General features: G+C 44.1%; 1 protein-coding gene across 1 annotated transcript; it reads left to right on the forward strand.

Annotated features, from left to right (window-relative positions):
• OAZ2 (ornithine decarboxylase antizyme 2) lies at nt 1-27,390 on the forward strand. Its single transcript, XM_039492412.1, is given in 6 exon segments — nt 1-525; nt 7,409-7,484; nt 7,486-7,557; nt 17,823-17,998; nt 20,269-20,354; nt 24,131-27,390. Coding segments are annotated over 6 exon segments (564 nt in total). The 5' UTR covers nt 1-505; the 3' UTR covers nt 24,265-27,390.
• The last annotated feature ends 108 nt before the right edge of the window (nt 27,391-27,498 follow it).

Consider the following 27,498-nt stretch of genomic DNA (forward strand, 5'->3'; position numbering starts at 1 on the left):
CGCCGGCAGCTCAGGGTACTCCGCAGGCACTAGCTTTGCAGCCTCACAGGAAAAGGCAGCCCTGGGGGTTCGGGCCTGCGCTGAGGGCTCACGCATCAGAGCTGCACCCTGGGCGGGCGCGGCCACGCACGGCGCTCACACCCCGGCTCCGCGCCTCGCCCCCGCCGCTTACACTGGGTGAGAGCCCCCACGGCGCGCGGTACCTGGGGAGCTCGGCGCGTGCGCACCACACAGAGGAGGAGAGGGGTGGAGCGCAGCGGTGCCTTTGTTTAGGCCGCGGTTTCCCAGGCGCCCCGGCGGCGGGGGCGTGGCCAGGCGGCGGGGGGCGTGGTCGCGGCGCCGCGCGGCTCAGTCGGAGCTCGGCGCTCGGAGCGGGAGGAGCTGGCGTGCGGCCTGTGCGCGGAGCGGCCCGAGACACAGCGCGAGCCCACAGCAGCCCGGCACATCGGCCGGCCCCACCGGAGGAGGAGCCGCGCAGAGCCCGCGCCGCGCGGAGCCGCCGAGGATGATAAACACGCAGGACAGGTACCGGCCGCGGGCGCCCTGCGGGACAGGCCCGGGCCCTCGCGCCAGCTCGGGGGTGGCTCCCGGGCTCTGGTGGCCCCGGGAGGCCTTAACCGGGGGGTGCTGGGGCGGCGGAGGAAGCTGCGGGTCCCGGGAGCCCGTTTGTGCAGCGTGACACCTCCTCCGGGTGCGGGCTCGCAGCGGGGGCCGGAGGGGGGACTGGGCCTGCTAGAGCTGAGGGGCCGCAGCCCGGGCTGCCGTTGGGCCGCGCTGCTAAGGGCCGCCTTGCCGACCCCTGAAACCGAGGGGGCGTTTTAGGGGTGGGCTTGTTCGGGAGCTGGGTCTGGCCGGGGGAGCCCAGGCTGGGAAGGGAACCCAGCGCTCGGCCTCTCAACGGGGCTCGGAAGTGGTGCCATCAAACCGAATCAGGCCCCGGCTTTGAAAGAGGCGTTAGAGAGACTCGCATTCCCCCCAAGCAAAGCGTTAACTCTTTTGGGCTGAGGTTTAGGAAGGGTGAGTAGGAGCGCCCCTCTAATGGCCTGTCTGCGGGCCAGCTTATCGCTTGCGCTGGAAACCAAACGTGACAGGCGCTTTTGAACATATACTGCATGTTTGGCAACGCAGGAAGGCATTTTGTTTATGACTGTTCCCCTCAAGCAATTCTTAGCTTTTAACCTAAGCTGAATGCTGACTCGGCAGTATTAAGGGGGTCACACCTGTTTGCTGGCTCTAACTGCAAACTGATAAAGTGTCACTAATCTTAGAAAAATGATCTGAATACAACTCAGTAACCTTTTTGGTATAATCAGGATAGACTCTCAGAGGCAACTGGGCATTCAGATAAAAAAGGACATACTAAACTAAAGGGTTCTGCCATATGAGTATTAATTCCGCCATTACATCAGGGGCTGGATAAGTGGTTTCTAAACATAAAAAAGTGTGATAAAACCAAAATGACTTTGTATATGAGACTTCTCATCACAGGGCTTTTGAAAAAAAAAAAAAAACCTGAAGGCCCTAAGTGTTACGTAAACAATAAAGTAATTCCATCCAGGGACCTGGAAATCAGATCAGCAGTGAGGTGATGATCTTCACTTGCATTCACTAGAATTAGACATGAACACTTAGTCTGGCTTTTGAGTGTCCACAAAGTGAAATAATTCATTTTAAGTCTTTTATTTTCAATCATATGTAAGGCATGAGAAATGTCATGTTGTTGTACACACATTTTTTAAGGCTTGTTACTTAGTGTTTCTTAATGTCTCGCATTCCTTTTAAACTTAACTAAAAAAATTAACTCCCAAATTTACCCATATATTCATCCTGCATATACGTTATCTGTCCTGAAGGTACAACCCAATTCAAGGGATTATAAAAACTACAGCTAGAAAAGATTTATAGGGCCATATTTTTAAAGTCATGCCCATGCAGTTTTACTGCATACATTTGTGTGCCAGGCTAATGTGCCCATGCATGTCAAGTTACTTGTGTATGCAATGTTACTGTAGCTGTGTTGGTACCAGGATATTAGAGACAAGGTGGGTGAGGTAATATATTTTATTGGACCAACCTGTGTTGGTGAGAGAGACAAGAAGAGCTCTTTGTGAACTCCAAATCTTGTGTGTCTCACCAACAGAAGTTGGTCCAATGAAAGACATTACCTCACCCAGTTTGTGTCTGGGATACTTGTGTGCAAGTTAACATGCCTAACTTTGAAATTGTGATCTGGTAGGTAATCCTGTCCACTCTTTACAGAAGCAAAATCGAACCCTTCAGTAACTTTCTTATGAGCAGGTTCTTACAGATATATGACTTAATCTGTGTAATATCTAGAAGCAGGTTTTTACTAATGTGAAACTGATAGTGATAAGTGGAAAAACAAAATGATATCAACTATTTAACACTTTTCCTCAGTCTTTCCTGTTTTTCAAATACTGATCTTCCATTAGGTGAACATCCCGTATAGTATTTTTTTTTTGTATCCTGAGACTTGAATCTCTGGATTTCTTGTTAAACTTCAGTCATCTTAAAATGCTTTTGTGATATTGTCCGTCATGGGGTAGGCATTATTGGTCACTAGAGAAAGTATTCATGTTTCCAGGGAGCATCTTATGTGCCTGAGAAAAAAGGGAAGTGTTCAAACCTTTCACTAATGGTGATTGGTTATGTTAAAGTGGGAAAAGTGGAGCCTTCCCACAGAGGCATTAATGTGACAGGAATGAGTTTTACTTCTGCCCAGCACAGTATGTACAGTAAGGTGACTGTCATGTGACTCTCCCCTCGCAAGTAATGGAAACCAGGGAGTATTAAGCCTTTGGTAGTCTTAAAAAGAGAGCTGGTGTTAAAAGAACCAAAAACTTTACAAAACAGAATCAGGACTGCTTCAGAGTAGGAGATTCTTTCCTCTGCAAATTTGGGATAAAATTATTTTATGCATGGATTATTCCTGTATGGATTATTCCTACATATTAGGTGAGAACACATGGAGAATGTGTATTTCAACTAGTGGTTTTAGTGGGATGATGCAATTACCTTTCCCACTTGAATGATATACAAGGTACTGCGTGTCCCTAGAAAGGACTAGCATTTTTCTGTTCATGTTGCATTCTAAACTAGATATGGAATGGTTTGGGGTTTTTTAACTAATTCTCTTCCATTCCAGGTCTGATCCTCTCTATTCTCCCTTCAGGCTGCTTTTTTCCACTTCTGGTACCAAGATTATAATGCAGATGAACTAGTTGTTATCTTTTGGTTAGCAATTCTTGCTTAACCTAGTTAAATTTTACTCATTAGATGGTGAATAAAGCTGAAAGTCAGAGCAATGCTTAACTTCTGAAGGAGCTTCTAAAGAGAAGCAATTTTCAAGCCTCATCTGTGTGGATACAAAATTTGTATCTCCATCTGATCTGCAAACATGGTCAGCGTATATAAAGCAGAAAACCACAGATTTGCAGGGCTCTACCCATCCAGTGAATAAAGATCGATCATATTGTCAGCTGACAAAGGTTCATAATCATTAGTGATACATTTGCCCAACCATATCTTCAAGTGCAATGGCTTCTTTTTCAGCAAGGATTTTTTTTTTTACTTGGATCAGTTCATAGTTTTGAGTCCTGAATAAACTTTGTATTGGTTCTTAAGATTATCAGAATTGTGCAGACAATAATAGAGACTGGAGGGTGTATCTGACTTATTTTCTGTGTGATGTGTTTGTAGAGACATTCTATGATCATGGTATATCTTTTTAATATTATTTAAAGAGACGACACTTTATAAACTGTCTTGTTAGGGTTGAGTAATGGACTAACATCTTCTTTGTTAGGAGCATGTTCAAAAATGAACACTCCCGTATCTACTCAGAATCTGTTATGTGCAGTTTAAAAAAAGTCTCCATGATTAGTTCCACCATAGTGATGTGGAAATTGAAATGGAATCTTTTCCATTTGGAACTACGGTATATCTCTATCTATATATCACATGGATTTTGAGAGCCAAACAGATATCTTGGTAATGGCCATGGATTAGAAAGCAACCTAGGTGCTTCTGGTGCAATGGATCCCTAGGCACGCTGTGGAGTTGACCCAGTCCGGGATACAGAATTGATGAACTGTCGCTCCAAACGCCTCCCTGTTGTCCAGGCCAAAGAAGCTTTGGAGGGGGCTACTGTCCTGCCAGTATTTTGGTTACCAATTTGGGATATCTAAAGGTCTAGTGGGATAAAATGATGTCCACTACGCACCAGTGCACACTTGAAAATAGCTCATATTTGGCATGGGACCTAACACAAAGAAGTTTATATTTAGAAGTTAGAGAGTACATGACATATGCTTTTTAGACAATGTAGTGTCTTTTTTAGCTAAAAGGCTTTGTCAATAAATAAACAACTGTATGTTGTAACTGAAGGAGTGCAGCTTTTTACAAAAAAAAAAGAGCCAGCACCAGGAAGAGAGAAGGAGAAAGGCAGAAGCAATAGAGAAGAGGATAATCTTCATGGTGTTCAGTAAATGAATGCAAAGTGAAAATGTGAAAGATTTAAGAAGCGTATAAAAACATTGTTGATCATGAACGCTGGGAACAAGACATTATGTTTCTCAGGTGGTTTGAGGCTAAGACTTAGATACCATTCCTTCCAAGGCTGCCATTGGTACAGATTTGGGAAAGTGAGAAAATGCTTCTTACTCTGCTCCTTCCACATCTACTTCTCCCTACAAGGAGAGCTGAGTTGCCCCATTGTACTAACTCTGCATGTAGCATGAGGTACAGCTTTTGGACCCTGCCTAGATTGGTTTGGGTCTTTTTCTGGGAGCATAGATAGAGTGGAGGATGGGGTAGGGGGTGGCAGTAGTATGCAGGTCCAAGAAAACATAGCAGTGGAAGAGGTCTAATAAACTGCTGTTCTGTAAACACTTTGGCTGAGCTTTCTGGGTCCAAGCTGTGGATGCTAGTGAAGGGCCTGGCATAGCATAAAGGATTCAGGTTAGGAAGTATGACTATCCCCTGTGTAATAAATTCCACACTTACCAAGAAAAGTGAAATTAGGAAATGTTTCATGTGAGTTACTTGGGGTGAAAATATTTGGTTTTCAGCACTTCACTTCGTTATTCAGCTTCTTGAAACAATGATCATGACTTGAAGGGGGAGTTTTCAGTGCTATACTGCTGGGGGGGGTGGGGGGAGACAAAGCTGCCAACAGCTTTCTTTGTGGGAGGGAATGAGGGATGCACAGCAAAGCATTTTGTCATGCAGCTCTATGCCAGTAGCTGCTAGAGAGGTGTGACAATCAATTGATTGTTCCAGTGATGTGGGTGGTGAGGAAGGACCAGGTTAATACAAAATGCAACTGAGCATGTGTGTAGAGGAGCCTGCCATACCGCACTGCTTTGTGTCTAGTAACAGACAGTCTGTTGAAACAGAGTTCATTTCTACTGCCCCTTCAGAATAGTGCCAAAGCATGTTGCATGTTAAAATATTGGAAATGGTGGAGGGGAAGAAGATTTAAATTCTGCAGTATTGTAGTAGTACTGTAGCCAGAGTTTTCCAGTCTGTGTTTTGCCAGAGTGTTTACAGTTGCCTTTACAAGTTAAAATTTGGCTCTTTTGTAAATGTTTAATCAGTCACGTGATATTCAAACAATCCCCTTTCATGCAAACAAACTGGTTTGGGCAGCCCTGATGTAGAGTATCATTCAGGACTCAGTCCTTGGAAACTTAGATGATTCTTGCATAGCACAGAGGAAAAAAAATTCTGGAAAACATTACTTTGCAACTAGATTAATCTGTACAAAAAGTGTATGAAAGGTGTGGGAGGACCTACTGCAAATGTAGGATCTTTAATGTGGATGCTGCTTTTTGCATTTTTAACGTGTTGTGTTCCCTACTGACTATCCCTCTCCAGAGCTACTCAAAACACCATTGTTTTCAGTGGAACTATGAAGGTGGTATTTATATAACCTCATGCTGAGGTTATATAACAGGAATCGTAAAGAATGACCTCCTGCTTCTTTGCATGGTTTCTGCAGGTTTTGTTAGTGTAATGTTGCTAAGCAGTGTCCCAGCGAAAGGAGCTATTACAAGGCTAGTGGAAGAAACAACGTTCCAGAAGTAAAACAGTTGCCCTCATTGACTTACTAGAAGTCTTGGAATATCAGGTAGAGTGTGAAAGAGACTTAGGCTATGTCTGCATTACATTCAGATGTATGTTGCTCACTTATGTCACTCAGGGGTGTGACTGAACCACCCCCCTGAGTGACATAAGTTACACTGACATAAGTGCTGGTGTGGACAGCGCTATGTCAGCAGTAAAACTGCTACTGCCGCTTGTGGGGGCTGGAGTAGCTAAGCTGCCGGGAAAGCTCTCTCCCGTCGGCTTAGGCCATGCCTATACGTGCAGCGGCACCGCTGGAGCCTGTCTGAAGAGAGCTCTCCCATTGGAATAATAAAACCACCCCCACAAACGGCAGTAGCTAAGTTGAGAGGAGAAGCTCTCCTACTAATATTCACACCCCTGAGCAACAAATTATGGCAACATAAGCTTTAGTGTGGACATAGCCTTAGAGCAGCTACACAGAGTTTACAGCTGCATTGATGCAGGTTCACCACTGTAAACTTCCTAGTATAGCCATGCCCTTAGTCTTTGCTTCAGTGACCCTCTAGCTACATCTTAAAGCATGGCGTGTAAGGGACGCTTTCTTAACCCAAGTAACAAGCTTCTGAACTCTCTTCTCTCTTGTGCTCGCCCCACAAGAAATCAACAACATTTAGGACACAAATGTGCATGTGGAAAACTTTGTAAGTGTCCTTCAGCCTGACATTGGATCTCACATGAGGCTTCATTAGAGTATGAAAATGTCAACACCTTAAACATTTTATAGCGCACTTACAATGTTTTGAGGACTAGCCTCGTTCCTCCTCCCTCTTGGAAAATGTGAAATTTAAACCACCCTGTTCTAGATCCTATCTATTTGTAGGTGTTTGTTTATAGAAAATGTGTGCTCATCTGGTCCTGCCTTTCCAGCCATCTGCTATTGGCAGTTTTCCAAACTTTCCTTACTGGTAGGAGGTTGCTCAGCACACTCCCAACTTTTTTCAAGTTTCAGAGTAGCAGCCGTGTTAGTCTCTATCTGCAAAAAGAACAGGAGTACTTGTGGCACCTTAGAGACTAACACATTTATTTGAGCATAAGCTTTCGTGGGTTACAGCCCACTTCCCCCATTTCAAATAACACTGCAGTTTTTTTGGTACAAGAGAGCTCGGGTATCTTTGATTTACACGTCCAAGTGTTAGAAACATGAAATTTGTCATTGACATTCTGTCACGAGTGTTCTTGAATTGTCATTTGGAGTCGTGACAGCTGAACCACTAAACATTTGCTAATATAACTTTGTGCTGTTCTTTCTCTTTTGCAGTAGTATTTTACCTTTGAGTAACAGTCCCCAGCTACCATGCTCCAGGCACATTGTTCCAGGGCCTCTGTGGTGCTCCTGATGCCCCTCACCCACTGTCGAAGATCCCCGGTGGGCGAGGGGGTGGCAGGGATCCTTCTCTGATATATAAGGTGAGCCTGATTCGATATGTAGAGAACTAATTACCTGTTTTGTTATAACTGAGAGCTGTGGGTTCTCCTGTGCGCTTAAAGAAATGCTACTGTTTTGTTATAAGCAATGCTCAGATTAGGGGGTTGGGGGGGCTAGCCTGCCTTGCTACTTCTAGGGGGTACCCCACTTCTGATTGAATCAAAGGCACGGGCAGTAGTGTTTTGGCCCTTCTCCCTGTGCAGCGAGGAGCAGGCTGTGGAGCTGCAAAGGGGTCAGCAGGTGCCCTCGCCTCATGGCAGCGGGAGCTGGGGCACCACAAGGGGATGGTCTACAAAGAGACTGGTAGGCTTTCCTGCGTGATCAGGGGCCCCAGAGCCACCACTCTGTTGGGAGGAGGTCCCACCCCCAAACATAGCAGGTCCTGCTGCCCAGGCTCAGTGCTTCACTGGAGTCTCTCGGGCTCCAACACTCTCCTCTAGAGAAGCCCCTTCATCCCAGCAGGAAGTGAGAGGTGCTGCCCAGCACCCTGGCCAGCTGCTTGGCAGAGATCGGAGCAAGCCTGCCACATCCTGTCCCAACGGCTCCTCCGGCCATGGGCTGTGAAGAGATGGGAAAGGGGGATGGGTGTAATTGAACAAGCCAGGAACCCTACAAGAGGGAAAGAGCAGGAAATGGGAGCTGCCACCGCAGGAGATGAAGGGGGCAAAGATCCATCCCTGTCCCTTTTAGGAACTACACATTGGGAGAAGCATGGGTAGAATGGGGAATCAGAGTGGGAGGGAGAACCTATAGACAGGGCTCAGGGGAGCTAGGAGCAGTTGGGTGGGTGCAGAGTCTGGGGAAGTCGAGGGCAGTAGGTGGGGTCAAAAGTCATGGGGTGTAAGTGGTAGTGGCAGGTAGAGGGGATGCTGGGTTGGTGCAGAAGGGGGAGTTATGATTGCGGGAAGAGGCGGGGCAGAAGGTTTTCGGTAACGGGGGTGGTGATGGAGTTAGGGGTGGGGCAGGAAGACCTGTTTGGGGTGGAGGAAGGGCAGCTGAGGTTAAGAGAAGAGGCAGGGCAGAAAGCAGGGGAGGGGATGGTGAGGGCAGAGGGGAAAAGGCAGTCTTGTGCAGCTGAGCTTGGCTTGGCTGTGCAGAGGATACCAGCAAAGGAGCAGGCCAGGGAGTACCCTGGCATCTCATTTGCTGTGGTGTCCAGCACCATCCCTATTCATTAATGGCTACCCTATTTCTTACCTTATAACCAGTGCTTGAATTATAGTGGAAACTAAACTAGGTAAATAAGGTAAGACCCTTAAAGTGACACTGCCAGGTTAGTTAGGTAGAAACACTGGCCTGAATGCTGTTTTGTTTAAAGAAAAACCACCACCTACTAATTGAGAAATAAGTGAGTTCTCCCTGCTGGTCTGCTTTGAGTAATTAACTCACCAATACTATTCCCAGAGCTCTGTGTTCCTTGTGGGATCCACGAGGCTGGTGTGTAAACACATGAAGTAACTTTCTAAACATCTTCTCTAAACAATAGGAAGTATGGACCAAAAAGATAAAATGCTAAACCGGAGCGGCTGACAGTCTGGCAGGTTAGACAGGAATGCTGTGTCCTAGAGATCACTGATGATAGCAGTCTGGAAGGGTGCAGGCTGCTTCCCCACTTTCAACCCCTACCCTAGGTATTGTTTGCATTCTCCTTCCATATACATTTCATAGTAAAACATCTCTAGCTGGAGCTTTTGTTTTAAAGCAACTTCGGAACCATTAGCGATTCTCTCAGAGAACTCATGAATCACAGGCTAGGTCCAAGAGAACTAGAGAAGAATGCAGATGTTCCCATTTTAAAAACAGGTACTAAGGAGGACCTGGGGAATTATAAATCAGTCACCTACCTTCAGTACCTGGACAGATACTGGAACAAATTATTAAACAATCAATTTGTAACATCTAGAGGATAATAGGGTTATAAAGAATAGCCAACATGGGTTTGTCAAGAATAAATCATGCCAAACCAACCTAATTTCCTTCTTTGATAGGGTTACTGGCCTAGTGGATGGGGGGAAGCAGTGGATGTGATATATCTTGATTTTAGTTAGGCTTTTAACCCAGTCCCACATGACATTCTCATAAGCAAACTAAGGAAATGTGGTCTAGATTTAATTACTATAAGGTAGGTGCAGTACTGCTTGGAAAGACCATACTCTCAGTAGTTACAATTGTTTGCTGTCAATTTGGGGGATAATATTTAGTGGGGTCCCACAGGGGGCAGTCTTGGGTCCGGTACTAGTCAGTGATTTCATTAGTGATTTAGATAATGAAGTGGAGAGTGTGCTTAGAAGGTCTGCAGATGACAGCAAGTTGGGATCGGTTGCAAGCATTTTGGAGGACAGGATTAGAATTCAAAAGGCCCTTGATGAATTGGTCTGAAATCAGCAAGCTGGAAATTCAGTAAAGACAAGCGCAAAGTACTATACTTAGAAACAAAGAATCAAATGCACAACTACAAATTGGGGAATAACTGTCTAGGTGGTAGTACTGCTGAAAAGGATGTGGGCGTTATAGTGGACCACAAGCTGAATGAGTCAGGAATGAGATGCAGTTGTGAAAAAGGCTAATATCATTCTGGTGTGTATTAACAAATGTTGAATGCAAGACATAAGAGGTAGCTGTCCCACTGTACTCAGCACTGGTTAGGCCTCAAATGGAGTACTGTGTCCAGTGGAAAGATGTGGACTAATTGGAGAAGGTCCAGAAGAGAGCAGTAAAAATGATAAAAGGTTTAGAAAACTTAACCTATGGGGAAAGGTTGAAAAAACTGGGCATGTTTAGTCTTGAGAAAAGAGTACCGAGGTGGGACCAGATAAGCCTTTAAATATGTTAAGGGCTGTTGTAAAGAGGAGTGTGAACAATAGTGCTCCATGTCCACTGAAAGTAGGACAGGAAGTAATGGGCATAATCTGCAGCAAGCAAGATTTTTAGGTTGGATACTAGGGGAAACTTTTGAACTATAAGTGTAGTTAAATTCTGGATTAGGCTTCCAAAGGGGATTGGACATTTCTAAGAACAAGATAGACAAAAACCAGTCAAGGATGGTCTAGGTTTACAATACGTGGTCCTGCCTCAGTATAGGGGGGTGGACTTTGACCTCTCAAGGTCCCTTCCAGCCATAAGTCTAGCTGTATCTTTTTTTGCCCTTAGTTCTGTTTTTTTTCTCTTCAACTTCTGGCCGTTGAGAATTGTCTGTCTCTTCCTACAAAGTCCATCAATAGCATGCTCCTTAATAGTTTTATGGGGCTATCTTTGAGTGACAAATGTTTTTCCTTTATGGGATAACCTGCCACAAGACACCTCCCATCAGCACAAGGAGCAAGAATCTATTAGTGATTAGAATCCTGATGGCATTCTGTGCCTACCACTTCAGAAATCTTTGATTTGTCCTTTGTGCTAGACAGATATTTAACTGTGCTCTTTAGGAAACATCTACTTTGATTGTGGGGGGGCGGGGGGAATAGGCTCTGTTGCGTCAGTCACAAAAATATCCTGCTGGAATCTTTGAGAGAATAAGACACTTCAGTCATTTTATCTGACCTATTTGGGGGATGACTTTTCCTTTAATTTGAGCATGATGAACTTTTTAGTTTTTTTTTCTTTTGTGTTCTAGCAGGAGGAGCTTTTTGTGGTTAAACATTGTGCTGTGCTATAAATGCCAGCGTTGGTATGCTATATAGCCCTTTGGTACCTGCAGAGAAGGCAACATAATGCTTGCTAGGATTATTAATCCAGTAGTATGAGTGGTTCCTATGGGCCATGTCTATTACAGATATCTTTAAATAGTTAACATAAAAGTAACAGTTGATATCAGTTTGGAGAGAGGAAGAGAAAAATGGTAGGGCGTCACTAGTGGACTTTGGAGGAATTCTTGGGTGTCACCTAGAAAACAGTGGGTAGGAGATCAGGAGGCTCTGAAGAGCGTTCACTTCGCCAGCCCCGTTGTTGTTCACTCACTAATCTGCCTCAAGTGTTTTTTGTGTGTATTCCACTGACAAAATCACTTGGAATGAAGCTCATTCTAGAGAAGACACTTTTGAAAAACATAATGGTTTGGGGGGGCCTCTATTATTTAGAATTGCTCTCGCCTGCCACTGATACTAAAAACATTTCCCACAGGGGTGTTAGCATTAATTGCTGTCTAAGAATACAATGTCCCACATAAGAATGGCCACACTGGGTCAGATCAAAGGGCCATCTAGCCCAGTATCCTGTCTTCCGACAGTGGCCAGTGCCAGGTGCCCAGAGGGAATAAACAGAACAGGTAATCATCAAGTGATCCATCCCCTATTGCCCATTCCCAGCTTGTGGCAAACAGAGGCTAGGGACACCATCCATGCCCATCCTGGCTAATAGTCATTGATGGACCTATCCTCCATGAACTTATCTAGTTCTTTTTTGAACTGTTATGGAGTTCCAGAGTTTGACTGTGTTGTATGGAAAAAATACTTCCTTTCGTTTGTTTTAAACCTGCTGCCTATTAATTTCATTTGGTGACCCTTAGCTCTTGTACCTGTATTAAGTTTAATTCCTTGGGTGCTGTTGGCAAAAATCCATTTAATCTTTGCTCCTATGGGTTGTCACTGGGCCTCTATTGAAAGCAAGTAATTCCTTATTAACACAGTTTATTCCAGTATGGTGCTTGGGTTGGTGCAAAGTAGCTGTAAATGAAATGTTAACTTCTGACCCTAGGCATCTGTTCCTGAGAATCTGCCTGCCCTCTCTCATTTGAGACTAGAATATTACACATGGGATTTGTATCCAGCAGTATTATAAATTGAATGGGTTATGCTGCCTTTCTTTATCATTTTTCATGTTAAACTTAAAAGATTCAACTCTCTAATCAAGAGGGCTTTACCACACAACATAGTCAGCGGTCAGAGCTGGTATTGTATTGCAGACAGGGACTTGTGCTGAAGTACATGCTCTGGGTGGGTAAACTTGGCAGGAGGATATGGGTGCTGTACATGCCAAGAGGAAACTGCACACATGGGGTTCTCAAGTCATTTGGCTCTGGTGGATCATAACATCCTTTCTTCCCAATAAATTGTCAGTACGCATGGTCCTTCTTGCTGTTCCTCTTGGATTAATTAAGAAATATAACCAGATTAGATGTCTCATGCACAGTACATTCTCCTTAAAATGGAAATTTGTCTTTGAGCCTCTAATCTGAGAGATTTAGCTCAAGACTAGTAATATGAGATAACGGGTTTGTCTTAAAAACATCCCTATCTTGACACCAACTCCTCTAGCACTAGTTTGTATGTGTCCTGCTGAGTTGACCTGAAACCAGACTTTAGTGGCATAAATAGAACTTCACTTTGAGCAGATTTCAGAAGTCCCCAATCTGCTTTCCATTCCTGGAAACTGACTTCTTTCTTCCCGACTCCATGTGGTTTTTGAGCTGGGGAGAGAGTGGTTTAATTGTATTTTAATATACATGGATAAAGAAACGACCACCATGCTTACTGATTAAAGAGAGAGCTTATATAAAACTTAATTCCCAAACAATTGGGGGAAACTGGCCCAAGGTTAATCCATGTAATTATGATGTACTATTGGAATAAACTGGGCCAGGTTATGACAATAGTGTGGGGGTGGGAGGGTTGTTTTGCAGGAAAAACTTAAGTAGCTATGATGAGGTGTGTGCAACCATGCACGCTCCCTTCACACCTAATGAATAAACCTGTTCCCCACAGGAAAAGTCTGTCTGACTAAATATCAACCCATTTTTCAGCACTGCTATTCTGTGTTTTGTGCATTCAGAACAGATGGTACCTTCCTTTGCTCAAGTTAGCAAACCCCAAACAGTCTGATTACATGTGAGAGGCTATCTGATCCTGCATTGGACACTATAATCAAATACAATCCTCTGAGTTTTAATAGATCAGATCACCGGTGTTTGATTCTTAATGCCCTCTTAGGACAGAAGCTGACTAGTCAGGATGTAAACTTAAGGCTGACACTCCTCAAATCCATCCCTAAACAAAGGCTCAGTGCAGTTGAGTTATGGCTGTAGCATCCACCTTACTGTAATGCTTTGACCTGGGTCATTCTTTGGTTGACTGAACAGTGGCTAGCACAGTCACACTGAGGAATGCACACTGTTGTTTTTTCCCTAGCAGCTGTTAAAACTGTGCTGCTTGAGTGCCTGGGAGATGAGTATGTACCACAGTTTGGCTTCTGTAGTTATGTGGAGGTGGAAAATAGCCCAGTCCTCATTGGTTCTAAACTATACTAGCACTTAAAATTGATTGTCACTAGCATAGTTGCCACTGTAATGTGGGCTTATTGGCTAGAATAGATGCATACTCCTGACAATAATTTTTTTTTTATAATGGCTGTTTTCACAAGATGGCGTTTGTAGCAGTGTCGCTGTGTTTCATTGCCATGTGCGCTGTATTAGGTCTGGCTAATAGAATAAAATGAATCAGCAGCAGGTGGGAGTTCTAGTACTGATTTGGTGAAGTAATCTGACATTTTAAAAACAAGATTCCAGCATAAGTTATGACATTGGCAATGGGTTTTTTCACTTCTTCAGGTTACATCCTCTTCAGAGGACTATGCACTTTGTTGTTTGACTGAATGGTCTCAAAGTGTGCTTATTTAACTCTACACCATCATCCATTGATACCATCAGGGAGTGAGGGGGCATGAGTCTGTCTGGGAGTCTTTCCCCCTCTCCTCTTCCTTCTGTGTTTCAGCAGCAGATTTGTCTTTAGAGTCTGCCTCCTAAATTAGAAGTTGGCTGCAGATGCTAAACTCTTTCCCAGTTTAGATTTTAGCCTTTGGGGTTGCACAGATAATACCCATCAATCATGTTTGTAATGTTTTTGTCTTCCTGGGTCTGTAACCGGACAAACTGAAGCAGTAACCCACAGAGCTGTGAGTGGCACCATTTGTCTCCAGGGAGTGTTGACTCAGAAACCTAACGGTGATTTCAGTGCCATCCTTAACGATTTCAAAGCTGATCATTTAGCAGAAAAGTGCAGTGGTGGTGGTGATCTATGACAGTTGGAGTGAAGAAGTGATTAGGGTTGGGGACCATGGAGCAGCTGGTTGCCATTGAGAGTTGCTGGGTGAGAACTGAGTTGAATTCCCATTTACAAAACAAAACTCACTGACTATCCGATCTTCTCCTGTCCACAAGGGAGATGGGAAAGATACCTTCCCCAATTCCGCAATATTCCTCAGTCTCCTGGGTGCTCAAAATAGCCTCACTAGCTGAGAATGCTTTTTATCTTCTACCCCCAGCCAGGACCATTCCTTGTGGTTGTGGGACCTCTCCAGGGTAATCCATGCCTTGTCACTGCCAGACTGGATCACTATCATGTGCTCCAGATGGTGCTGCACACTAACATCACCAGGAATCCAACTTCTGCTTGCTTTTGTAATGGTGCTTGAAAACAGCATGTGACACCTGTATTCCATAATCAACACATCTTCCCGTTAATGTTTGGGTACAGTACAGTGTTGGTTTTAACCTCTATAACCCTAAATGGCTTAAGCCGCTCAGATACCATCTCTTGTGTGAGGAGGGTCAGTTGAGGGCAGCTGAGGCACTTGAGCAGAGTCAGCTGGCTTAGTTGGGTGGGATCTTGAGACAGTTTGGAGAGGAGGGTCCTTCCAGAAGCCAAATTTGCTGACCATTAGATCATGTTGTAAAACTAGCGCTTTCTCCCAGCGTTTTGCTAGGAAAGTATTAGGTGGGGCGCCAGGTTGGGAGGATTTCATACTTTGCAGACTGCTTCCAATTTTTCATATTAAATGTTGTTCATGTGTACATGCTTCAGATGGGAACACTTTCAAAATAAATTTCATTAAATAAAAACCCAAACTGATGCCCCTCTCTTCCCAGTGGCCAAAGCCCCAACTGCCCCTCTGCCCAGTTGTCAAAACTCCAGCTTCTGCACTGATTTCTGGCGTACCTGCATTGTCCACACAAAGCAACTGTTTGACGCTGAGAATGCAAGGCTGTATCTCAGTGAAAAATACACTTTTGACACGCTACCACGAGAAGTTTGTGCGCTGGAGAATGCAGCACTGCTATGTTGTAGAACCTCACCGATGAACTTGAGTCTAATGTGCGGTAGAGTGAACAGAACCCTGCCATTGAAACATTCCTCTTAATAAAAGCCTTTCTTCCTTGTAAGGGGTGGTATCCCAAATGTTCTTCCCAGGCATGCTACCTTCTGGCTGAGGAGTACTGGATGCCGTTTCCTTCTAGCCTTCTAGAAGGAGTCTTTTAGCAATGCAATGTTACCAGGCCTTGCCATAGCCTCATTTTCAAAACTGATGCTTCCTTTCTACTTGTTACATGATTGGCATCTCCGACTTCATTACTCTTGGATGACTTAAGCTGCTCTTGTTTCCCAAGAGATTTTTCTTAGGCAAAATCCAAAGAAAGCAATACTGTCATCTCTTTCATACTACAGTAACGATGTCTGTAATAGAGAGGAACAGTGAATGTAAATTTCTAGCCACAGGAAAATCCTTAAGATAAATAGGCCATTAATAATTAAAATTCTGTTAATTGTTCATTTTGTTTATGACTGTAGCAGGCAGCTGATGTATTTGAAATGGCATCTTTTTGGACATACATTTGAAACATAGACTGCATCCAAATAGTGTTTCTGACCTGACATCTTTGTCAGTGAAATGTCACTAAACGTGAATTCTGATAGCCTGCCTTTCATTACCACGTCAGTTCAGTTTGATGGCTAAAGAATTCTGTGTGCCATTTAATACTCATTTGATGCCCCCTGCTTTGGCAGTAAGTTCTGGGAAATGCTCTTGAGTTCACTCGCTCACGTTTTATGCAAGAACATGAGTTCAAAGAACCCCAACAAAGATTGACTATCAGATGCATGTGCGCTGGAATTGGCCAGTGGCTTCAGATTTAGGAGCTGTAAATCTGACTTTGGGCAAATGTTTTGGAATGCCACTGGGCACAGAACTAGTCAGACCTTGGTGGAGACTCTGAACTACTAGGTGAGTATTGGAGTTGAAGAGAGCTGTGTTCTCTGGGACATAGTTAATTATACAGATTTGTCAGTGTAACCTGTTGTGGAGTGAAATGGCATTACTGCTGTTCACAAGTGTAATTCTGAACATATGGTATCAGCAAAACAAGTTATAATTGAACTGGAGGGAATTTGAATGGGGAGACTTGAGTTCTCTTTATGGTGATCATTATAGTATGTCAACACACCGTCTACTCTAGGATCAATGTTTAAAAAAACACCCTAAAATAGAGTGGATTTTTTATTTACATGTTCTTTTCCTATTTATAGGCTTCAGTTGCCAAAGTGACTGTTTTGTATCTGTTTGAGTTTTTAATTATTCTTTCCTAGTTAGAATTTCAGGTTTTACTTCACAATTCTTAATACACCTCTACCTCAATATAACGCTGTCCTCGGGAGCCAAAAAATCTTACCGCATTATAGGTGAAACCAAATTATATTGAACTTGCTTTGATCCACCGGACTGCGCAGCCCCCCTCCCCGGAGCGCTGCTTTACTGCGTTATATCCTAATGCGTGTTATATCGGGTTACATTATATCAGGGTAGAGGTGTAGTAGAAAAAACCCTTTATTAAATGTTTCTTTCTGAAGTTCATATCTTAGGTTAGATTGAAAATAGAATATTATAGAAAAGCATTGGAGAAGGGCATACTGTTGTTTTTAGGCTTTACAGTGTCCAGGAGAGCTTTAAATCTAGCTGAAGTACTGATCTCACGTATATCTCTGATTACATGTGCCCAGACTATGGCCAGTCCAATCATAGATAATACCATTTTTCAGTGGAAGATTTGAATCTTCTAGCAAATTCTGTGCAGTTAAGACTAAGGACGTTTACCAAGGGATTTGGCAAATTCATTCACTCACTCTCACTGTGCTAGATGAATGTAGATTAAAAACTTTTCAACATTAATTTCTCAAAGTGGCTAGTAATCCTGGGTGTCTGTTCTCACAGGTGGGTACTAGCATGTCAGGCCTTTATTTTTAGAGTTAAAGGGAGTGGTGAAGTCAGGGGGGAAATCCTGTCTGGAAAGAATTTGGAGCCACATAGTTTTAGTATTTTGTTCTTTACCTGCAGCAATTTGTAAAATTCAAGCAAGACCCGTTCAGTCAGTTCTAAAAAAGCATTTCTATTTTAGTTCATTATAAATGTTAATTTAAAAGCCTTTAAAGCCTTCGGACTGTATTTCACTCTTCCCTTTTTTTCTCCACATCAAAACCTGAAGGACGAGAAGCTCACTGTTAACCAAGATGTCCCAGTGCATGAAGGGAAACCTCACATCGTCCACTTCCAGTACAAGATTACGGAAGTGAAGATCTCCTCCTGGGATGCGGTGCTTTCCAATCAGAGCCTTTTTGTGGAAATCCCTGATGGCTTATTAGCTGATGGGAGCAAAGAAGGGTAAGATCCTAAGATGTTTGAGTGGCATATGCAGGGTTAACTGTCTGTGGAAAAAGGTATGGCTTATAACCAATGTGACAGGGGATTGCTTTGACAGGATAAAGGGCGAAGGGATTTATGTTATACCTCCATTCTTAGATTGTAAATATAAATATTCCATTATTCCCTTCTACACCAAAGTTTCCTTATTCTTGTGGTTCTGCATGTATTTCTCCCCCCCCTCCCCCCTCAGGGATCAAAAGAGATTTGCCCTTCTCCTTTTTAGCATAAGAATTCAAATAGTATAAAGGGTCAGCATGATTATTTGGTACATAGTATTTCCCATTCCAGGTCAGACCAGTAGTGATCTTGCTCTGGTAACCTGCCTCTAGCAGGGGCTGGTGACTAGATGCTTATGGGGAAGGGGTTATCTCCCCACATTTTTGTCTCTTGACCAATTAGACAAGCTTTTGGGGGTGAACATTTTTATTTCCCTACAGATACTTACATTGTCCCAAAGCATAATTTTCCTTTGTCATCAGTTTGAGGTAGCCTGCTCTTAGTGGAGCTGTTTGTTGTTCTCCTGTAGCCATCCCAGAACCCTTTAAAGTATCTCTGAACTCTGAGATCCCACAACTTCATGTTGAAGTGGACAACACAGATTAATGCATGTTTTGTGTAAATTTCATTTGGCCCTTAGCAGGCAGCATGTCAGGATCCTCCCTTTCTCCTCCATACCGTTCCATCATCATTTGCCTTCCCACTTCTTTTGTTTGATCCTAAATGTAGTTTTATGTGCCTTAAAAATTGGATCCAACTTCATATGGTACCTAAACGTGTTGGTACACAATCTAGCAGGGTATTCAGTGTACACCTGCACTGTACGTCATACTGCGCAAATGGGATCTGGAGAAATCCTTGTATTTTTTTTGTGGTTCATAAATATTCCAGCGCTCCCAAACCCCACAGGCACAGATTCTTCTCTGAGGGTATTTGTCTGCCCAAGTCACCACAATTTTGTAATAGATTATTTTTAGTTGGGTAAAATAAGCCTTGGAGGTTATAATTAAAATAGATGATTATCATATTAACAAAATCCCTTCCAAGTTAATCCCCCTAGGTGTTATCCAATCTTGCTGGCTGCTGTTTAATTAGGTCTTGAAATTCCTATTAGTAAGCGTTCCTGTAGTACGGTACTAGAGTCTCAGGTCAGTGACTGATGGAAGAGCCCAGACTAAACTGATCAGTGGGGCTGTGGTACTTTGGATCAGCGCAACTTATGTTTTACTAGCAGGTAGAAAATATTTCAGAAGTTTTCTGCCACCTCATCAGGATGGCACTGATGGAAAATTGCATCATGAGTAGGAGACCTGTTCTGTGAACAATATGCAAAAATTCTCACTGGCTCAGTGAGGCGATTTTTCCTCTTTGCCTCCTTCCCTTCCTCCCCCCTCCTTTTTTGTAAGGAAAATGTCACAAATAAATAATTTAAAGGTTATGTGGGGAGCGAACAGGGCACAGGTTGGATCAGTAGCAGTTTACGTATGAACTGTTGCTTCTGAACTATGACACTCTTGGTTACCAGCCATTTCCCTGCCAGCTCAGACTAAAAGTGTGTCTGAACCATGTCAGCAAACCCTCGTAGCATAGATGCAGCCTACACTGGACAGAAGGCTTTTCCTGTGGGTGTAGAAACACCAGTTCCATGAATGTAGTTAGCTATGTCCTCTTCCACTGATGTAGCTGTGCCCACTGGGGATGGGCATAGCAGCATCAGTCAGGGGCTGGCTTTTTTTCACACCCTTGACCGTGGTACCTTTGCTGATACAACTTTTCAATGTAGATCAGGCCTACCTCCCAGACTTTAGCAGTTGTTCTAGTGGGACAGATATCCGTGCCTAGTGCACTGGCATGAATGTGGGCGAGCTCACCCTGTCTGTTGCCAAGGAAATTCATGAACACTTCCCTCATGTGCAATGAAAGGGCTGGAAGACTCACTCAGTGACTCATATTATTAACTTGGATTACTGTGGTGCCTGGTTATGGATCAGGACCCCAATATGCTAGGGGCAATAAAACAACAAAAAGACAGGCCCTGCCTCAACAGGGCTTTGTCATAGGATTTGTTCCTCCAGTGTTAACCAAAGTGCATAATTCCCAGGTGTCAGTGCGAATGCATCTCTTGTGCCTCAGAACGCCTTAGCAATTCCTCCTCATAAGTCAGGCTGACAGCGCCCCGTTGGGACTGATCGCTTGGTGTGACTGATGTGCCCTTTCCTCCTCCCTGACAGATTGCTAGCGCTGTTGGAATTTGCTGAAGAGAAAATGAAAGCAAACTACGTCTTTATTTGCTTCAGAAAAAGCAGAGAAGATAGAGGTGAGAACTTTCGCCACTGTGTGGTTTTTTCCTCCCTCGGAATAGACTGAAGCAGCTGCTGCTCTGCGAAGTACTGTCATGTACAGGGCTTCACCAGGCCACTTCCGCCAGTAGGAAGTTTCCTGTTGTGATCGATCTCTGCACAACAAGCACTGTCATAATTAGCTCTCTTGCAAATTACTTGCTCAGTAGGAAATTATTTCTGTTGACTTATTTGAATGCCTGATTATTTCTTGTAAAGAAAGGATATTGGATTTCTCTGTGGCTGGAAGTCATATAATCGCACCAGTTTTAATTATTTTTGGTCATTTATTTCAAAATACCTGTCAGCAAGTATATCTGTAACAGTGCAAACAAAAATGATTCAGAAAATGTTTTTTTTTTTTTTTGGACAAATGGATTCCTTACTAGGCATATTAATACAGAGCTCCATTGTTCCTTGCATCAGTAGCAATTGAGCTGTCGGACAGTAAGGCTCCCATGCAGAAAAGTGCCCTTTCCCTACTACTTCAGTAGCAACGCGGGATCTCTAATATCTTTGGTCAAGACTCATTTTATGTTTCCTCTCAGCAAGAAATGAAACTGCCAGGTTCACATGATTTGTAGTGAGGTGGCTGTCCTACCCCATGGGGAACTAAATCATAGAATATCAGGGTTGGAAGGGACCTCAGCAGGTCATCTAGTCCAACCCCCTTCCCAAAGCAGGGCCAATCACCAGACAGATTTTTGCCCCAGATCCCTAAGTGGCCCCCTCAAGGATTGAACTCTCAACCCTGGATTTAGCAGGCCAGTGCTCAAACCACTGAGCTGTCCCTCCCCCACAAAGCACTTTTAGTGATGGTTGTGCCTGGCTCTGTGCCCTGGTGTTGATCCCTTTCATCGTTTCTGAGTGGATGTTTGACCAGTTGATCTCCCAGCACTTCTGTTCTTTTCCAGACCTGTGGGTAATACTTATCCTGCCTGTAGGTACTCATGACTGAAGGGGGATATGCTAGTATCTAAAGATAGATGTATTGGATAGGTGATTAGAACAAGGGAAGCCTGGGGGAATTTATGGCAAAGCACAAGGTTATGAATAAGCCAGTATTAAATCTGACTAGACATGAGTGAGTGAATATCTATAATCAAACAACCTTGTGATGGTAGAAGTAATTAATAGATGCAACAAAATTCTTCTTACAAGTCTAATATTAATCCTCTGCTTTTCAAAAAAGGATTATTCTGTGTCTTCATGCATCACTGTTTTATCTTCAGATTGGTAGGAGCTCCTTACTTGCACTAAACACAGGAAAATATTTTTAAAAATAGGTTAGCTGAACAGCGTGTTTCTGGAAGTGAGCAATTGTTCGCATGAATAGAGAGCTGGCAGCACACTTGAGTTACCCACTGTGGAAGCCAGTAATAGCTGGTTTCTTGGAGATGTGTACAAAGGCAACTAAAATTATTTTATCTTGCAGTGAAATTTCTTACCTAGTCCTTAAACAATTAACTGTCAGTGTTCAAACCCTTTCTTCCTCGTATGATCTCATGTGATCTGGAGCTCACATTCCAGTTGCTAAATACTTCAGTACACAGAACAAATCTGCCACAATGAGTCTTCCCCCTATTAAAGTCATGTGGCACAGTTAAACTGAGTGAGATTTTAGACTAATTGTTACTGGTATGTTAGTTAAGGAGTACTTGGGAGTCACTCTGTGTAGATACCCGAGGTGTCACTGCTGTGGTTCCTTAGTAACAAGTGTATCCATTGTATCCAATTATCTGCCTTTGTTTGTCCATAACTTGTCAAAATGTGAGTTTCTGAGCTAACCTCACTCTGCCTGAGTTGTATGAATGATGCCTTGGTGGCAAAATCTGTACAGTGTGATAAGACAGCAAGCTGCTTGACTGGAAGAATGTCCCAAACCATGGTAAATAATCCCTTTAATTGTGGCATTGCTAGTAAATTCCAGTTGGCAGCTATTACTGCTTCAAGTGACCTAAAAAAAGTGGGGTCTGTCATCACCCCCACATCTGCCTGCCCCCCTGCCCAGCAATTAATTCTGCCCCTAAAATCAATTCTGTTCCCCCCACTCTCAACATCAGTTCTGCCTCCTCCAGCCTCACTGCTGCAGCTCCAGGGGGTCCTCACTTTCTTTCCCAGGCCTGTGGCAGCTGCAGCAGGGTCCTCTCCTTCTTTCCAGGGAAGGGGGAGAAACAGCTCCTTGCTCGCACATGAGGGAGCGGAGATGCTGGGCACTTCCTTGTTCCTCTTTCTCGCTCCCTTCCAGCACTGGCTGCCATCATTAGTTGGTCCTTAACTGCAACTGAGTGAGTGACAGCTTCATCTGGGCCCAAAGGCTTTCATCACAGACAAGCCCACCAAGTGTGTGTCAAATGCCCTGTGGCCCCACATCCCTGCAAGAATGCTGCTGGCTGGTTAAGCTTATTTTTATGTAATCCTGTGGCACTGACAGTTCACGCCATTGCTTCCCAGCTCAAATTTGCATCTGCCTGGGAAGATGTATTCAGACTCCCAATTAACAGTCTGGTCTACAAATAATATTGTACCTAGTGGTGTGGAGTGACTACACAATAGCATCTTCCAGGCAACTGGAAGAAACAAGTTAGACACCATATATATATATAAAAAACCTCCTCCACCTTGTCTTTCTAATACCCTGGGATCAACATGGCTACGACAACACTGCACACCTGAATTTGTTAGCATTAAATGTGTGGCTTACGAAGACCACAGCGGATGTTGGGAGGCTTGTCCTTGTTACGTATTAAGTATGTGAGATAAAATGAGAAGGGACTGACCCAATGCCCCCTCTGCAGAGGCTAAACGGATTTATTTTAGTTTGGTGTACAACACCCACTGCTTTCATAGGTGATGTCAGGGCTGGCTTTAGGGCGATTCCACCAATTCCCGGGAATCAGGCCCCGCACCCTCCGCCAAAGTGCCGCTGGAAACAGCGGCAATCAATTGAGCTGCTGCCGAATTGCCACCACTATCTTCGGCGGCAGCTCAATTGCTGCCACTGTCTTCGGCGGCATTTCGGCAGCAGCTCTTTCGAATCGGGCCCCGCACGTCCTAAAGCCGGCCCTGGGTGATGTAGGAAGATTGCACTTTGTTAGGGTGTATGCTACACTTTACGGAGTCTACCAAGAGATGTAGGATAGGCTTGTGTCTAAGAGCACTGGACTTGGAGCTCTGGGGAATTTGTGACTGCCACAGACCCCGTGTACCCTTGAACAAGTCACTTAATCTTCCTGGGTCTCGCTTGTCCATCTGTAAATATTTCTCACAGCCTCCCTGGGAGGTAGGGGCTAGTTCATTGTGAGGTGCTACAGTGATTTTACCACCTTCCTATTTGGTACACAAATTTTCTGCAACTGTGTGTCGCATTGGCACCTGGAGTACCTGGTCCGAATCCTGGCCTCTTTGTGCTGGGCACCATACACTCAGTCCCTGCCCTAGTGAGCTCTAGACAAGACACCCAAAGGGGTGAAGGAAGCAGGGAGAGGGAAACAGAGATACAGCATAAAGACCAGACGAGATACAGGTGAAGAGAGAGAGACATAGGGAAAGGACAAGGTAACCGTGAATCTTTGAGTTTAAAAGGTCAGCCCACCTAACCATTCCTTTTCTGGTGGGCAGTGCAGTCCTGAAAATGTGGAATTAGCCTATATGCATGTCGATTCCCCACCTGGACTTGGTGCTGCAGAATACAGCTAACAGGGTGTTTTGTTCCTAAGGTTAACAATCTCTCTCTCTTTCTCCCCTTGGGTAGCTCCACTTCTGAAGACATTCAGTTTCTTGGGCTTTGAAATTGTGAGTCCTGGCCACCCCTGCGTTCCATCGCGACCCGACGTGATGTTCATGGTGTACTCTCTGGATCAGAACTCTTCCTCTGATGAAGAATAGCCTCTGTGGAGTACGTCAGCGTGACCTGAAGATGCTTTTGAGGGGAGAAGGAGTTAAATCTCCTTTCATGCGGAAAGGGAAAACAAACTTCTGTTGGACTGAAACTGCATTTCTCATTGTTAGATTGGCCTGTATATCCTCCGAGTTGACTTTTCATTGAAATGTGTTACATAGAGAACTATATCTATATATATATATATACACACACACACGTAATCTCCAAATAGTAAATGGAAGATGTTTATGAACTGGCATAGAAGCTCTTTAAATACAGCTGTGTGGTATACTTGTTAGCCTAGCAGTGCCTCATGCTTGGGCTGTGAATGGAAGCCTGGCATGCCAGGGGGAACACAGTGGCTAGAAGCAGTATCGATTTCTAGACTTTTTAATTCAGTGTTGGGTTTTTTTCCTGATCACCTGATGTGTGGCACACATTTTAAAGACTTGTCTATTTTTATGTTCACTCAGACTCTTAAATGTAAGGCCTATTTTGGGTGTAAACACACAGAAGGGACGTGCTTGAGTTAACTCTTAATGACACTACATTTAAAACCCTCTACGTTTCTGCACCAGTGCTATATACAGTTTACCCCTCTTTTAAAAAAGCTTCTTGCTCTTCCAGCTTTGGTTTAAGCATCTTACTCTGTTCAAGGTTACCTCTGCGCTATGGCAGCCTTCAACAACGGGGCATTCAGGTTAACTTTACCCAGCTGGTGCTTTAGTTTAGAAGGAGAAGAGCCATTGCCTAGGCCTCTGGCAGTGCTGCAGTGGTCCTCTCCTTACATTGAATAAAAGGAGCATTGGGGCACTGCCTCTGGTTCGGGTAAGCTCTTCTGTGGCTGCTCGTTTTAGTTGTGTGGAGCGGCTGGGAGTCTATAGGAAAGGTGTGAGCTATCCTGGTCTGAATGTGGGTCACTGGCTTTAAAGTCTCCGGTGAGACTGGTTAAGGGGGCTTTAGTTTTTAATTAATCACTTCATGAGCTTCCTCATCTCAAAGCCGAGGTCTGGGCCTCTGTTACTAGCTCCAGAGAGGCCCTTGGAGACTTCAGGCACTGCTGACACAGGCTCTGTATTGAATACCAAAGGGAGCGGAATGCAGCGCAGCAGGACCACGATGGTGAAGGAGACTCCATCTGTTCTGCCTTCCTCCTCTCAGATCAATTCCGCAATTCTCCCTACCTGGGACTGTCAGTGGGGACGGGCCGGGACAGGAGGAGGCTGGAACTGCTGGCTGTAGTTTGTCTCTCTCCACCACTTCTAATGTTGGAGAAGAGAGTTAAGCTCTTCTGTTGATGCCATTTGGTTTTAATCTGACTGGCTTTCTTTGACTGCTAAATGAGAAATATATATTTATAAATCCTCCATTGGGGATGCATTGTGAGCTCTCTTGCTGACCTGGCTGCCTTATCCATTGCATTGTCCTTGTATGCTTTGTTCTGATTTCATGTTTGTGGAGGATGTTGTCTGAAAGCTGAAGCCATTCCATAGACTTTCATAGTCACTGTTTATTTGGGGGGGGGGGTGTTGGGTCACATGTTGTTAGTGTGTGAATAAATGATTTTAAAGTTGGCGTCTGTCTCCCTCATTCCCCTCCCCCCAAGATGGAAGTGTCTGGATGCTGGCTTGGATGTCCAAGCCTCCCATGGCAGGGTGTTGGATTGGTTGAGTTTCGGTATTGACAAGGGATAGGGGATACTTCCACCTATCTCTCTGATGTAGCCAGGTCAGGTTATCCCAGGGCTGAGCTGAGTGTGAGACTTTTGAAAGGCATTTAACCATCATCCTCTAATGTATATTTTACAGTAAAATTGTTCTATTAATTAGTCTGCTCTTATGAGACGTCCTTCCAGGTCAGCTTACAAAGCTGTGGAATAGTCCCCTCAAGAAAGTGGTAGGAGCTGTAAAACTAAACTCACTGAAATATACTGAAGGGACTAACCCTGCACTGTCCCTGTTAAGACTGACTGGCAGATCTCCTGGGTGAGCAGGCAAAGCAGTTTAATGTGTAGTGGGATTCCACTCTGTATTAACTCACACACCCAACAATGTATTTGTCTTGCAGAGTTTCTTGAGTAATGAGGAGATTGCAGATTTCTCTCCAAAACCTAAAATTCTCCACTGTTAAAAGTATCTTACATTTATTCATATAGCATGAAATGTGGCAGCTTTTAAAACCTTGTTGTTTTTCTACTACTTAAATGGTTTTCTCTAGATCTTGATAAAATTGCTTGGTAACTTCCTATGTAAAGTTACATCATGATAGATGGGTCTCACCCAACAATTTAATTGTAACTAGGTGTGACTAGTGTAGCATCCAAGTTTGGAGCAGTAAGCAGTGATGTTTGGCCGTGTGTGATTGTTCTAATATCACCTTCAAAGAGCTGGAAGATAAACTGCACCTTAAGGCCTTGTCTACCAAATTTTGTCACCAAAAGTTAAGCTGACAATCAAAAACTGGTATAATTATGTTGCTTGTGCATGTTCACACAACCTTCCTTTTGTCAGTAGTGTGTGTTCGCAGTTGGTGTTCTAGCATTGACAGAGCAGTGCATTGTGGGTAGCTATCCCCTTGTGCTACTTGCCACCTTGTGCAGCTAGGAGTTGTTGGAAGGCGGAGTGGATTGCAGTGTATTACGGGTTTTGACTCTGTCCCATGATTCAGTTCTTTCCATCCCAGCATTCCATGGGGTTCCGACTGTGTGTTGCGGAATTTTTCAGCGTACCCCTGTTTACTGTGCACACACCATCTCTGTGTGAAAAGATGGATCCTGCGCAGCTGTCTACTGTTGTGGTCACTGTTATCAGCACACTGGTGCTGCCTTTAGGGCAAGTTAGACCTAAATGAGGAAAATATACCTATGGTCATTAGCAGCCTGCTGCGTGCTCCACAATATTTGTGAAGCTAAGGGTGAAAAGATTGGCTCATGGTGGAGCATGGAGGCATATAGCCTGGCTGCTGAATTTGAGCAGCCAGATATGAGGGCTATTTGAGGGCACAATGGGGGGCTGGTCGAATCAGAGAGGCTTTGAGGCAGCATTTTGACAATGAACATCAGTCATGTGTCTTTCTGTACAGCACTCTGCCATGCTTTAACTTGCCACCTTGAATAAAAATTGTGATGCTGGACTGGGATTTGTAGTCAACAAATGATCCACTATGTATGTACCATGGAGCTGAGCAGCTGAATCGGTAAGTTGACTGGGAAGGAGGACTCAGTAGTAGAAGCCAGGGGA

The sequence above is a fragment of the Mauremys reevesii genome, linkage group 10 (genome assembly GCF_016161935.1).
Source record: "Mauremys reevesii isolate NIE-2019 linkage group 10, ASM1616193v1, whole genome shotgun sequence".
In the NCBI taxonomy this organism is placed as follows: domain Eukaryota; kingdom Metazoa; phylum Chordata; order Testudines; family Geoemydidae; genus Mauremys; species Mauremys reevesii.